The sequence below is a fragment of the Psammomys obesus genome, unplaced genomic scaffold, assembly GCF_907164565.1.
Source record: "Psammomys obesus unplaced genomic scaffold, mPsaObe1.curated_primary_1811, whole genome shotgun sequence".
In the NCBI taxonomy this organism is placed as follows: Eukaryota; Metazoa; Chordata; class Mammalia; order Rodentia; family Muridae; genus Psammomys; species Psammomys obesus.
Genome location: NW_026596051.1, coordinates 47150469 through 47166279, shown reverse-complemented (window position 1 = coordinate 47166279; position 15811 = coordinate 47150469). Strand labels below are relative to the sequence as shown.

Below are 15811 nucleotides of genomic sequence, written 5' to 3'. Positions count from 1 at the left end.
TGATATGCAGCTCTACAAACTTTATTCTGTGTGGATTCTGGGGAGAACCATCAGGGCTATCTTTCCTGGGTTCATAGCATGGTTGCTTACTCAGAACTCTGAACGTTGTAAGGTGCTGTTTGTTTGTTTTTGTTTGTTTTTTCTCTCTCTTTCTCTCACTGTGTAGCTGACCTAGAACTCACTGTGTAGTCCAGGCTGGCCTTGAATCCACAGCCCGCTTCTGCCCTCCACATACTGAGACTTAAGGCGTGCATCCCCAAGATTGGCTTGGAATAAGTTTTTAAGGCCTTTTTAATCTGTCTTCTCTGTATTCTCTGTATCCTTCCCTTAAGGATATATGGATCTGAGAACCAAGCAGTCAAATTTTTGTTTTGTGTTGTTTTACATCAAGCTGAATAGCTATACTCTTCTTTAGCACATTCTCCTTCCACACACACTAGACAGACACATTGAGAATTGTGTTCTCAGTAGTCTTTCACAGTTGCCATTTTGAAACTATGTAAGATATTTTGGAGAGTACATGCGAAAGAACTAAGAGTTGTGGGAAACTGTAACAGTATGGCAACCCACACTCCCCAACTTTTACAAGTTTATATGTTTTCATTCATCATTAAATGCTAAATGGGTCAAACATTATTTTTTAATTTCAGGAAATATTTTAAACCTTTCAGTCTTTCAGTTTTGTTTTAAACCTCTGTGTTTATACTATAGAATATAGGTTACATTTTTCTATAGGTTATACATTTTAAAGGGATTTCTTTATTGTATGTAAATATATATGGGTAACTGAATTGTAGAGAATATGTCATTAGAAAGTAGGGTGGTATTTGTTTTGGTAGAGTACTTTATAATAACATGGTTCAGTTATCATAGCAGGCCTTGGGGAGAAGTAAATATGACAGCTGAACTTTCTTTGCCATTGTCATCATGGATCTCTCAAGTAAAAGTTTTTTTACACCTTAGATTGTTTATGTTGTACTGTGATTAAATCCCTGGTTTCATATGTGTTAGGTAAGGGATCTACTGCTGAGCTATTATTTCCCATCCTTACTCTGTCCCCTACAGAGAATCTTGCCTAATAAGTTTAGCTTTCCTTAAACTATGATTTACCCGTCTCAGTATCCTGAACTAGGATTATAGGTCTCTGCCTCCAGGTCTTAAGATTATTGCTTTAAACTGAAAATTTTAACAAGCATGGTGGCACTTAAGAGGGTGGGGAGGTACAACCTGAGTTTGAGAACAATCTGGGTTACATAGCAAAACTTTGTCACCAGTAAACAAACAAGTACATGAAGGAAAACAGATTCCTGGGAAGTTTGTCTTTCTACATGCCTTAATTTTTTTCTTCCTTTTTTTTTTTAGCAATAACCACAATAAGAAGGTACAAATGCACATGTTAGACTTGATGAGTTCTATCATCATGGAAGGTGATGGAGTTACTCAAGAATTATTGGATTCTATTCTTATCAACCTCATTCCTGCACACAAGGTATGCATAGAATCAAGATATTTAAGATCATTAAAGATCAACTTACCTAAAGAAATCAGTTACTGGCTCTTGTCCATTTGCAGTTTGGAATAATAATTCCTATTCTGACCCTAGAATTGCTCATATTAGTCTTTTAACTATTATCTTAAATTTTTTTTTTGTTTTGTTTTATTTTGAGATAGGGTTTCTCTGTGTAACAACCCTGACTGTCTTGGATTTGCCTTGTAGACCAAACTGGCCTTGAACTCACAGAGATCCGCCTGCTTCTGCCTCCCTGAGTGCTGGGATTACAGGTGTGCACCATTGCTCCCAGCATAGCTGTTATCTTTAGAAGATAAGTTGATTAAAGTATTTGAAAGGTTTTTTTTTCTTTCTTTGTTTACTTAATGTATATGGGTATCTTACCTACATGTATGTGTACTTTTTGTGTTTGCAATGCCCATAGAGGCCTGAAGAGGACCTGGAGTTAGAGATTGTTGTGAGGCATTATGTAGGTGCTGGGAATAAAACTCCTATCCTCTGCAAAAGCAGCCAGTGCTGTCAACCACTGGCCTCAAAAGGATAGTGTTTCCAGCTTTTTCTGAGAGGCACAGGATGAATAAGACTGAATCTATTTAACAGATTCAGTAGAATCTATGTTAACAGGTGTTCTTAAAACAATAATTGTTTTTTCAGTAAGTTTTAAAATTTAAATATATGCAATGGCTACCATCTTTCTTACATCCTTTAATTTGTTATAGTGCATTGGGACTTAAGGAAACAATATTCCTCATTTCAAAAACAGGTGATCTGCTGTGACGACTCACACCCACCTTTGCTGTAGTGGCTTGGGAAACTGACTCAGGCAAATCTATGAGGCTAGCTTGATCTAGTTAATAGGTACCCAGCCAGCCAGCCAGTGCTACATAGTGAGACCCTGTCTTAAAAAAAGGGGGGGGGGGGGGGGATGAAAATACAGCTGGTCAAGGGACTTCCACACTCCTTTGTCTCTGTAGTTCAGGAACTTGAATCTGGGGCCTCATGAATGTTATATGATCAATCTACTGTTCCACTGCATCACATCCCCAGGACTTTTCTCCAAGTACACATTGATTAAACAATGAAATATTTAGCATGGTGGTTTGTGGTTTGGAGGCAGGGTGTATTTAGGATAAGTGTGTAGTAACTTCATGTTGGTTAACAAACACTCAAAAACCTTGGCATATGTTTTAGTTTAGTAAAGCTTTACATAGCTTTACTTTTGACTGTCTAATGTATTTAGTATTTGACTTGTTGAGTTCATTTGGTACCTTCTGTGTAAAACTAATGGAATTCCCTTTTTTCATGTTTTGGTATATTTGCATACTTACTGTTCAAATGATGCTGTCTCATTAATTCACCAATTCATTTGTAGCTTTCCATGTTTTGTTTTTCAGAACTTAAATAAACAGTCCTTCGATCTTGCAAAAGTCCTGTTGAAAAGGACGGTCCAGACTATTGAAGCATGCATTGCCAATGTATGTATTTCTGTATACATTTCAGAACTCTAATTCTTGAGGTATTATATGAATTTATTAGAATCATTCACATACAAATATATTTATTATGTTAACAGTTTTATTCAGATAAAATGTGAAAGCTTGCATGTGAACATGACCAAAACTATAGAAATATAGCATAAACTTAAAAACAAAATGTCTTCAGACCAGAATAAGTGATGGGTTTGACTTAAAAATCTAACTATACTTCTCACCCTTTCTTCTGCATCTGTACTCACACTTGTCATTTTACCTTCCAACTCTTTGACTTTGTCTCTGTATGTCCCTCCTCCCACTTTGATAAAGGGTCTCACTATGTAGCTCTGGCTGGCCTGGGACATACTAGATAGATCAGGCTGGCCTCAGAGATCTGCCTGCCTCCACCTTTTGATTTCTGTCCTTATCTGTATACATTTTCTTCTTTGTGTCTTTAAGTTTGTTCTTCTGAAGCCCTCTTTCTTCTTTTTGAGCAGGTATTTGTAAATATGTTTTAAGAGACAGTGTGGAGAGGAGCTGGGGGGTAGAGTTTAACCTGTAGGAGTCAGTTTTGTTCTTCCTTTCACTGTGTCTTGGGGATCAAACTATAAGCTCATCAGGTTTGGAGCAGGTGACTTTTACCTGCTGAGCTGTTGCTCCAGCTTTATAAATAGTGTCTTTAACCAGGTGTGGAAACACATGCTGTTATCCCAGCACTAGGAGGGAAAAGGCAGATGGATCTCTGTGAGTTGGAGGCCAGCCTGGTCTCCAGGACAGCAGAGGAAACCTTGTCTCAAAAAAAAAAAAGAAAAAGAAAAAGTAAAAAATAAAAGAAAAAATATTGTCTTTAAAAATTCATTGATGTGAAATGATAGCACACGCCTTTAATCCTAGCACCCAGGAGGCAGAGACAGGTGGGATCTCTGAATTCAAGGCTAGCCTGGTCTACAGAGCTAGTTCCAGGATAATCAAAGCTATAGAAAGAAACTCTGTCTTGAAAAACCAAAAAATAAAAAATTTTAAAAATTGACAAGCACGCCTCCTAATATATACAAGCAGGTGCATAAATTAATAAATTATTTTAATAGAAAAGTAATTAACAAACATAAATCTCACTTCGTCAAGAAGTCGAATTTGATAAAAATTTATAATTTTACTGCCTTAAAATAACAGTTCTTTTACAAATATACTCTTGGACATCTCGTTTTTATGTCTAGTTCCGTGTTTCATCTTTTTGTTAATACTACAAATGACTATAAATTGACACATTCCCTTTTCCCTTATTGCCTTGTATTAAAGGTTTTATCAGTGTTTTTCTTTATAGATCATTTTTGGGAATGTAATACTACTGTTGTGGAATTGCCTCATTGTAAAAAAGAGGGATTATTAATTTAAATTATGTAAAATTGCTATGTGTTACTAAGTTAAGATTTTAGTAGGTTACCTTGAGTGTCTTGTTTTCAGAAATAAACCATCAATAAGTTGAGATACACTTCCATAAGTGTCATCCCATGCTAATTTGTGTATATTCATGTGTTCGTTTAATTTATGTATATGGGTGGTTTGACTGAATGTATGTTTGTGTACCATATGTGTACCTGGTATTCATAGGAGTCAGAAAGAGGCTATCCTATCCTCTGAGACTGCAGTTACAGATGTTTGAGAACTGCCATGTGGGTATTTCTGAGTCTTCTGGAAGACCAGCCAGTGTTCTTTTCTGTTGAGCCATCTCTCCATCCCCAGTTGTATATATTTTGAACACTATGCTAAATGATTTATTTATTTATGTTACATTTATGAGCATTCTATCTTTTCATGCACATCAAAAGAGGTTATCAGATTCCATTACAGAGGGTTGTGAGCCACCATGTGGTTGCTGGGAATTGGATTCAGGACCTCTGGAAGGACAACTGGTGCCCTCATCTACTGAGCCATCTCTCCAGCTACCTATAAATACAAATTTTAAAAGACCCCTTTTAGAGACCCTATGCTAAATATGAATATTTTCTGACTTTTAATTTATCTTACTTTTCAGAAGAAATACATAAAACTTTATGATGTTAAAAATAAATATTTATTTGCATAGAACTGGGTTTTTTGGTTGGTTGGTTTGGTTTGGATTTTTTTTTTTTTTTTTTTTTTTTTTTGAGACAGGACCCAAATTCCCTTCCCAGCTTCCATGTCCCAACAGCTCACAGCTGCTTATAATTCTACCTCCAGTGTATTCAAGGCCACACATCTGTCTTCCGTGGTCACACATTGGCATATGCTCAAGATACCCACACACTTACACAAATAAAAATGAATCAATATAAAAGGTAACAAGCATTCTATATAGGTGATTGATAATTTTTACACTATCATATTATATTTTTTCTTCCAGCACTAGTAGTATCAGTGGGGTGGAGGGTGGGTACACATGAATGCAATTAATTCCCTTGGAGGAGGCCAATATTATATCACCTGGAACTGGAACTGGAGTGTCATGCAGTTGTGAGCCACATAAATGAATTTGGGGAAGTAAACTTGCAAGAGCAGTGCATACTCTTAACTCTACACCAGTTAAAAGCATGTAAAATTATCAACTAGCTTTTGCATCTTGAACCTTTATTTTTATCCTCTGAATAAGAATGCATTTGACTTTCACTAGCTATAAAACAAGAGAATGTAGAAACTTAAATTAAGGTAGACTTAGTCTGCCCTAAAGTAGTATTTATCATTAAACTCAAAGAAAGGAAAATAGAATAATTTTCAAATACAAATCAGACTGAGACTTTAAATTTTTTTCACTCCTGAGTGATTGCTTTGTATGTTTCTATAATGAATTATAAATGTTCCTATAATGAATTATACATGTTGTCTAAATTGTTTTATTTGAGTGAAAATTAAAGTTTTCAGAAATGTCACAGCCAATTACCTGTTTTAATTTCTCCCTATAACATTCATGATTGGATAATATTCAAAAGGTTGTTTCTTGTTGTTTATGACTGTCCACTTACATGTTAGTAATTTAGTAGCTAATCTTTATCATTCCTTTCAGTTGTATGTATAATGCTCAGTAATTCTTTACGTGTATATTTATAGAAAACTGTTTAAATTTTTAAGTAAAATAACAATTTTTTAATATTCACGTCTCCTCTAGTTTTTCAATCAAGTCCTGGTGCTGGGAAGATCGTCAGTCAGTGATCTGTCTGAGCATGTATTTGATCTGATTCAGGAACTTTTCGCTATTGACCCTCATTTATTGTTATCTGTCATGCCGCAGCTTGAATTCAAACTGAAGGTATGGTACAGAGCTTTACAGGAAAAAAAAATATGCTTTGAAGATTTTTTTCTGTAATTTTAAAGGAATTGAAATGAGTCTAGTTTATCTCGTTTAGCTCATGTAACATTATGTGCCTGCTTGTTATGTACTAGTGAACACAAGAGATGTGACATTAGTGTCATGGTGATGTCACATTAGTGACATTAGTGTCGCGACCACTCATGGCGGTCGTGAGTGTAGGACTGGAAGAGAAAATGGGAGCTGGGATCAGGCTGTAAAATGACTAAATAAATAAATGAGAAGAAATTATTGACATCTTTGAAATTTATAATATTCAGCATTTCAGTATTAAATAATCATGTATTTAAGTAGATACTAAATTTATAATGGTTTTAATCATTTTTATGATTTAGTATTTTAGGATGCACATATAGTCATGTACACAATAAATGTAATATTAGAAAAATAATGGATAACCTTAATATAGAATTTTAAAATCTTTTTGTTGTTGTTATTCTGGTTTTTTTCTAAGACGGGGGTTTTTCTTTGTAGCCTTGGCTATTCAGAACTTACTTTGTAGACTAGCGGACCCTCAAATTCATAGAGATCCACTTGCTTCTATCTGCCTGAGTGCAGGAATTACAGGTGTGCACCACTGCACCCAACCGAATTTTTAAATTTTTGTTCTACTTATTCATATTGTCAGTTTAACACACACACACATGTGCATTTATCATCATGAGATAATACTTCATTGTAACTTATATCAACATACTTGTATGTCAACAATAACAAGCATTTTTACACCTAAAGGTCATTTTACTGACATCTTACAATGATGGAAGCAGGGAGTTAAATCTTGGCTAGCTTAACAGTTTTATAAATAGTAGTTTATAAATTTGAAATGTCATATTACTTGAAATAATCACAGGTCTGTAAATATAGTCACTCTCATGTAATACAAAATTTCCATATAATCTACTGTTTGACAATTAAGACATTAATTTTCCATTAAAAAGTAAAATGGATTAACTAGTAAATTTTGGACATACTAAATGCTGATATTTCTCAGCATTGTTTTATTTTTGCTAGAGAAAAGTTTAAAATTTTTCATTTTACTACTGTGTTAAAGCCTTACATAATCGTCATTTTACATCATTTTGTACAAATGTACATATTTTACTCTCATTGCCCAAAAACTTCCTGAGAATGGTTAACTTGATTTTTGAATTTCCATTCTTCTTAATAGTGTTGTTCTATTCTGTCATGTTCTGTAGTCAGTGGAGAATCATTACCAAAACTGTATACCAGAACCTTAAGTAATCTGTATTTGTGTTGATGTTTCATTTGCAAAAAAGAACCTTTATGAAGGAAGCTTACTAGGGTAGGAATTATTTGTCACTTTGTCCTTGGCAGGCTTTCCTAAAGTCTTAGACGAAAGATTTAATAAAATGATTCTATTTATACAAAGTGTCTATAGTCAACATGTAACTTGTAAAGTAGGTATAAACTAACATAATATAAGTATTTATAAATTAAGGTCAGAAAGCCAGATGATCTAACATGGAATCAGAAAAAAAATTCCATAGTAAACAAGAGCATGTAATATTTTACATTATTCATCATATAAGTTGAAATATAAAATTGTTGCTACTTAGGAAATAAAGGGCAGGCTCCCTTTGTCTTTTCTCTTTGTAGAGCAACGATGGTGAAGAAAGATTAGCTGTGGTTCGACTACTAGCTAAATTGTTTGGCTCTAAAGATTCAGATTTAGCAACACAGAATCGGCCTCTTTGGCAGTGTTTTCTTGGGCGGTAAGAAGGCATGACTTTTGAATTTTGTATGCTCTCAGAGTCCATGAGATTAAGATTACACATACCAAAGCATTAATTGATATTTGTTTCTTTTTAGGATAAGTTTCTTGAGCAAAGTATTTATGAAGAAAGCTTACTCATTCATTGTAACACTTTGTACATGAGTGTGTGGGTGTGGAGGGTAGTGCCACAGCATGTGGGAGTGTTCTGAGTATTCTTTATTTTGTAGTAAAATTTCAAGCTCTAGTAATTTTGGGACTGTAAAATGTGTTACTTGAATTGGAGAATATATTTATGCTAGATTTGGTTTCAACATGGTAAAATGTTACATACTCTTTGTAAAATGTTGCTATAGAATTTTGTATCTTCTGTTTGTAAAATGTTTCTGTAGAATTATGTATCTTCTGTTTCTTAGTCTTCTTATGTAGCTCTTGCTGTCTTAAACTCACTATACCAGGCTGTTCTTAAACACACAGTTCCTCCTGTCTCTGCCTCCTGAGCGAGGGTTAAAGGTGTGGTTTTCCATAGAACACTTTAGCTGTCAGTGTAATTAACACAGTTTCTACTCAGTATCCATTGTTTTTTATAAACACTTTTATTTCATTTACTTGAAAATAATTATTTGGCCTTGTTAATACTTAACAATCCTTTTGTTTAGATTTAATGACATTCATGTTCCTGTGAGATTAGAAAGTGTGAAATTTGCCAGTCACTGTTTGATGAATCACCCAGATTTAGCAAAGGATCTCACCGGTAAGCTCCTTAGTTACACATATGAACATACATTAACTATAAAAAACACTTAAATGTGACCTGAACCTAACTCTAGTTTCCAAAAGGATTTGATTCTAGGATGGTTTCATGCTTTGTGGGCTGGAAAATTATTTCCTTTTTATAAAGTAAAGTTGCCTTTGAAAGATTCATGTATTGATTGTTGGGATTTTTTTTTTTCCAGAAATCATAACTTGAGATAATGTAATCCTTATGTCATTGAATTTAGATACAAATCACAGCTGGATATAGTGGTGCAGACCTTTAATCCCAGCACTTGGGAAGAGGCAGGTGATCTCTGAGAGCCAGGGCTACACAGTGAGACCTGTCTCAAAATAAATAGATACAAATCACATCTACATTATTAAGTATACTAAAATACCAAATGTGTGGAGAAAAATGAGGGCTGTCTTATAGATTAAATTGTAACTTTTTGTTATTAGGGGTTTTTTTGGGGGGGGTCCTCATTCAAAGCAGGGTTTCTCTGCATAGCCATTGGCTGTCTTACAACTCACTCTATATACCAGGCTGGTGTCAAACTTGGAGATCCACCTGCCTCTGCCTCCCAAATGCTGGGGCTAAAGGAGTAGTCACCATCACCTGGCTTTCTATTATTCAATTTAAGGTATTTAAACCTACTAAATAGGCAGTATCAAATAAAACACTTTTATCAACCATTTATTAAAAACAGAAGAAATAACTTTTATTTTATTATAATTTATTAAAAGGTCATATTCTATTTTATGTTATGTATATATCATTTGTTTTATGAGTATTTGTACTGTTTAATTTATAAATGACTTTCCAAACTGTAAAGCTAGTACTATGATGTCATTTGACCTTCCACCAAAATACATTATTTATTAGAATGTGCTCTGAAGTAATAAGCATGGTTTTATGAGTAGTAAAGGGTACTCAGTCCTCTTTTATAGGTGATTTTAAATCATCCTGTATTTTATAAACATTAACATGGGCAAAACTTTTGTTTTTATCATTCTGAATCATGACAATTTATATAGCTAACATTTAGATTAACTCTTCTTTTTCAATCACAGAATATTTGAAAGTTAGGTCACATGATCCAGAAGAAGCCATTCGTCATGATGTCATTGTTACTATAATAACAGCTGCCAAAAGGGACCTTGCCTTAGTAAATGATCAGTTGCTTGGTTTCGTCAGGGAAAGGACACTGGATAAACGGGTAAGATCTGAGAGTTTTGTTCTTCCCTGACATACAGTGTTCAAATTGTTTGCTACGCATGTCTGGAATTTGTATACCAGAAAAACGCTAAATGTAGAACTGTTGGGGGTCTTTGGGGGTAGGGTATAGGGACAGGGTTTTGCTATAGCTCTGGCTGTCCTGGAACTTAACAGGCTGGCTGTGAACTTACAGATTCTTTACTTATCTTTATGAATAAATATATTGGCTTCTGAATCTTTTTATATTATGGGAATGGATTTTTCTTGTATCATTACTATAGAAAGAAAAATAGGTAATGAAATAGTTTGATTTTTCTGCACATTTTAGTTTATAAAAGGCAAGTCATTTGATTATGTATATTTTTTATTTATATTTTGTATAGCTTAGCTGGGTCTCTATCATTCAGTTAAAAGAATATACTTTCTAAGAAAGTACTATTTCCATAATGCCTGCTAAGAGAAGAAATGGCATTGTGATTACTTTATTTTGCTGCTTCTGTCATTGGATACAGTTAGAAACATGGGTTGATATGGAAAGGTAATGTCTCAAACCATTATAGTTACTAAAGGAGAGTTGAGTCAGCCTTAAGCAAGAGCCAAACTTGGTTTTGTTTTGTTTTTGTTTCTGGTTTTGCTTTTTTAATGTGCATTGGTGTTTTACCTGCATGTTTGTCTGTGTGAGGCCTTTGGTCCCTTGGAACTGGAGTAAGAAAGTGTGAACTGCTATGTTGGTGCTAGGCAGTGAACCTAGGTTCTCTGGAAGAGCAGCCAGTGTGATCTTACCCACTGAGTCATCTCTACAGCCCCAAGCCAGACTTGTTTTTAACAGCGATTACTTTACACTGTACTGGTTCATTTGACATTGTTGAAAAACTTCTGTTTTCTAGAAAAGCATAATTTGGGTGTGATTTTAGGGTGTATCAGTATGTTTTGACATACTACCAGAGGTGGTTTTCATCTTATTTTTAAAATAGTCATGTGGCAGATGTTGAAAAAAGAAAAGAACACTAATTTGTTTAACAGTGTTAGTAGTTAAAACTTTTGAGGTGTGGTGGTTTTTTGTTTTTATTAGTTTGGTTTGTTGTTTTGCCTTAGTTTAAATGTGCGTGTGGTCGTGAGTTTGCATTACAGAATCTCCTCTTCCCCGTTTTAACTTGCTATTACCTATCTAGCAAATCTAGGGGTCCATGCATATTAGGCAAGCACTGTTCTAACCAAGGTGTATTCCCAGACCCTAAATAACATTTTTGTTACAGAATTTTTTATTATTATTGGTGTGTGTATGTGTGTGTGTGTGTGTGCATGTCTATGAGTGCACATGAAGGTCTGAGGATTCCATGTGGTCCTGGAATTGAATTCAATCACCAGGTTTGGCAGCATGTGCCCCTACGTGCTAAACCAACTCACTAGTCCCATTATTTGCAAGTCTACAAAGTGAAGAAGTTAACTTAAGATATATGAAAATATTTTTACCAACTTTGCTTTTCCAGAATTCTTGGTGCTGAACTTTGTTGAAGGTTATTTGATCACACTGTGGACCCCAAGATTGTGTTATTTACTAGAAAAACCTGTTTTTAGTCGTGATGTGTTTCATCCTTAGCAAACAAGAGCTTTCTGCTTGAATATTGAAATTGTATTGAATATTGTAAACAAAATTACATAAAGTCAACCATAAGTCAAGAGGCAGAGCAAGCAACCAGTTGACAGGAAGTGAACATAGGATTATTAAGAAAGAAAACAAGAGTAAAAGTGAGTCAGGAGGATGGATAGAGAGAAGCGCAGAAAATAGAAAGGAGGAACATTGTTTGATTCTTGTTTGAGACGGGCAGGTGTTAGAGAAGGGGTATTCCTTCTCTGCGGAAGGTCAGCTGGTGCTTTCTCTGCTGCTCTGAGTGAGGAGGCTTTAACCCCAGCATCTGGTTCCCAAGTCTTTTGTTAAAAACAATAGAACTTTGTTCGTATTGACAGTAAAACTCAAAGGCTATATAATTAACTAAAGTATTGTAGCTTTTTATATACAGAATAAATTACATAATTTACAATTTTTATTTTTACCTTTTTATTCACATCAGTATATATTTAAAGAATTGAACTGAATGAAACTACTTTGCTTGGATTGAGGGGAACTAAAAAGTTGGTAGGTCATTTAGCTACAGTACTTTACTGAAAAGTGTATATAGTTATTTCTCTGGTGTCATACCAGAACTAGGTGCAAAAAAGCAATTTGTCAAAGGTGCTTATGAGAAGATCCACTGTGCATCTGTGAATGCACACAATAACTACTGCATAGCCTAGTACAGCCATTGCAGGTTATAGATCTAATGTAATTTTGATGTCTTCCTTATCTCATAAGTGCTATCCTTTCTAGTGGCGAGTAAGAAAAGAAGCCATGATGGGTCTGGCTCAACTCTATAAGAAATACTGCCTTCATGGTGAAGCAGGCAAGGAAGCCGCAGAGAAAGTCAGTTGGATAAAGGACAAACTTCTCCACATCTATTATCAGAATAGCATTGATGACAAGTGAGTAGTATTTTGGCAAAACTGCTTTTCATTTTTAAATACTTCTATTTAATGTTTACATAATTTATTTCTAAATTTAAATAAATAGAAATAATTTTGTGCATATTTATACATATGGTGCTTAAATATAATTCTTTCCGAGATTGTAAAGTAGCATAATAGTAGTGAAATAAGCATGAACTTGGGGTAAGTAAGGCAGGACACAGACGGAACATTTTGTCTCTTATCGTATTTGTTTGTTTACTTATTTTGGTTTTGGTTTCTCTGTGTAGCCTTTGCTATCCTGGATTAGGCTGGCCTCTAAACTCTGCTTCTTGAATTCTGTGCTTAAAAGCGTATATTACATCAAGCCTGTCATTTTATTTTTATGTACTTGAGCTTTATAAAATAAGGAAGAGTAATAACGCTTTCCTTATTGGATTGTCCTGTGGGTTTAGGTAGTAAGTGTATAGCACCCAGGCCCAGTGTCTGAGTAAAGCACTGGTTGGTAGTCCTTCTCAACAATAGTTTCCTTTTTGCCAGATTATTACAACCAGTAGAGAAACTGTTTTCATTTTCTGAATGCTACTTATTATTCTCTTTATAATGCTGATTTTTTTTTTTATAAAATACTTGGCAATGTTTTGTTGAATTATAGTAATGACTTATGTATCACTAAATGTATATATTATATTGGTTAATGAAGAACTCTTGTTTTTGTAAACCACTTTGATTTTTGTAACATACTTTGCAATGTTTTGTTGAATTAGAATGACTTATGCATCACTGAATATATGTATTGTGTTAGTTAATGAAGAGCTCTTGTGGTTTTTTTACTCTAATGATACTGAATAATAGGAATTTAGACTGGAGAGAAGAAAAAGTCAGATGTGTACAATTTTTAGGAAGTAATATGACGGGAGATCCTCCTGTCTTTACTACATGACAGCATAGGAAAGAAGCGTAACTGCAGTCAGAGGAGGTTAATAGTTTTCTTGATAATTAGGTGTCCTTGGTATTAGAGCTTTCTGTGTAGTGCTACTTAACTTAGTCTGTGGTTTCAGCATGCTGAAGATTCTCTGGGACAGCCAGACACCTGTGTTTAAGAATGATATTTAAGAAAACTTGGCAATACAGTCCTGTAATCCCAGCACTTTGGAGGCTCAGACAGAGATTCAAGGCAAACTTGGCATACACATTGCAAGTTTGAGACCAGCCTAGGATACATGAGATTTGATCTCCCCAACCCCCAACCCCCCAAAAATCACCAATCTTTTCCTTCTCCAGAACTGACAAAAAAAAGGCAGGGCCAGTGCTCATACCTATAATTCCAGCACTGAGAAGGGCTGAGACAGGAGGGTCTCCCTGAGTTCAAGGCCAGCCTTTGAGACCCTCTTACCTTGGAATAACATTCAAGCATTCTAGAACAAATGTTTTATGACATATAATGAAATAAGCCACAAATACAAAATACCTAAATATAAAATAACTACTGCAACTCTCTTGAGTGAAAGAGTGACTGTATACTGAAGCTTTTCATTGTGTGCGTATAGCTCTCACCCTTGATGAGATAAGCATTGGTGTATACACAATACACTTCATACAAAATGGTTAAATCACTTTTCATCTTTTAAATGGTTAATGCACTTTTCACTTCTTAAATAGCATAATTGTTTGTGTGTTTATTTTCCATAGGCTATTGGTAGAGAAAATCTTTGCTCAGTATCTTGTTCCCCATAACCTGGAAACAGAAGAGAGAATGAAATGCTTATATTATTTATACGCTAGCTTGGATCCAAATGCTGTAAAGTAAGTTACTTTTCAATGTCTCATATATTTCCTGGATGGGTTTGTTTATTTTTAATACAGGATGCATGTCTTCATTTTGCTTGTTTGCACACACTTTTGATAACAGTGTTAATAATGTGGTTTTAGGTATTCAAGCAATAGTGTAGAAGTTTATGTGTGTGGGTATTAAAATTAACTACCTTTGCTACATAGTGAGTTTAATGCTCACATAGATGTTCAAGATCTTGAGTGAAAAGAGACATATACAAGTGGACTAGGGTGTCAGACTTGGTGGCAAATGCCCTTAGTCTTAGCATTCTGGAGTCAGAAGCAAGTGGATCCTCTGTGAGTTCCAGGCCATCCTGGACAACATAACTCTGGTTACATATTATATATTTAGTTTTTACATTTTTTGGAAGTGTTCCATAAGTATTGTATTCAGTTATTTTGTATACTTTGACCTCAGTTTGGGTTCTTCCAGTGTTTTCTTCTTGCTTGATTGAAATTATGTATTATCAGAAGAAATTCCATGAAGCCAGTGCTGTGACCTTGAGATGATTTCAGCAGCGTTATTCATCAGTATTTGAAGGAAGCTAAGGCTCCTTTCAGGTGGCTAATTTCTTTTTCCTTTCTCCCTTTAAGCAGGATCTCTTGGAGACCAGACCAGGCTTGGCATATTGCTGCAGATGACCTTTATTTATCATTTTTCTTCCAGACATAGTTTCTCTGTGTATCCTTGGCTATACTTATTCTCTAGACTAGGTCTCGAACTCACAGAGATCAGCCTGCCTACCCAAGTGCTGGGATCAACAGGTGTGCGCCACCATGCACACCTGTTAGTTTCTAATGGTAGTGCTGGCATTACAGCAGGTACCTTTAACACTCAGTTTATAGAGTGCTGGGGATGGGACCGAAAGCTTTGTGCATGCTAAACAGGTACTGTACTGCTTGTCAGTCCTCCACCTATTTTAATTTTTAAATATCTAGTCGGTAATACTGAGTCATACAGGAATTTTTAGAAGTTCTCTTGACACCTGGAATACAGAGGGGATTTGCATGACGTAGGTCCTTTTTTTTTTCCCCTTTTTTGTTTGTCTTGACAGGGTCTCATGTAGGTCAGGCTCCCATGGACAAATAGTGATATTCTTGCTTTGGCTATCAAGTGCTAGGATTACAGGCATGTCCACCATGCCTGATAACAAACTCTTCATTTTTTGTTGTCTGATTGTCTGTGTGCATGTGTGTGAGTTCCAGTATGCATGTCCACTAGTATCTATGTAAGCGCCAACAGACAATATCAGGTGTCAGTCCCTGCTGTCTACCTTGTTTGAGACAGGATTTTTTGTATATGCCAGGCTAGCTAGCCCTCAAGGTTCCAAGGATTCTCCTGTCTCTGCCTCATAGGAACACTGGGATTACTGACGTGGATTAATGCTTTTCATGAGTACTGGGATATGAAAGCAGGTCTTCATTTTTATATAGCAAATGCTTT

At 35.2% G+C, this 15811-nt stretch overlaps 1 protein-coding gene across 1 annotated transcript in view; it reads left to right on the top strand.

The window, feature by feature from the left end:
- Pds5a (PDS5 cohesin associated factor A) overlaps positions 1-15811 on the top strand; it is a 90971-nt gene that overhangs the window by 32011 nt on the left and 43149 nt on the right. The window contains exons 6-13 of the mRNA XM_055623911.1: positions 1363-1489; positions 2905-2985; positions 6125-6265; positions 7946-8061; positions 8720-8814; positions 9888-10033; positions 12401-12552; positions 14227-14340. Coding sequence (XP_055479886.1) covers positions 1363-1489; positions 2905-2985; positions 6125-6265; positions 7946-8061; positions 8720-8814; positions 9888-10033; positions 12401-12552; positions 14227-14340 — 972 coding nt within the window. The remainder of the gene's footprint in view (positions 1-1362; positions 1490-2904; positions 2986-6124; positions 6266-7945; positions 8062-8719; positions 8815-9887; positions 10034-12400; positions 12553-14226; positions 14341-15811) is intronic.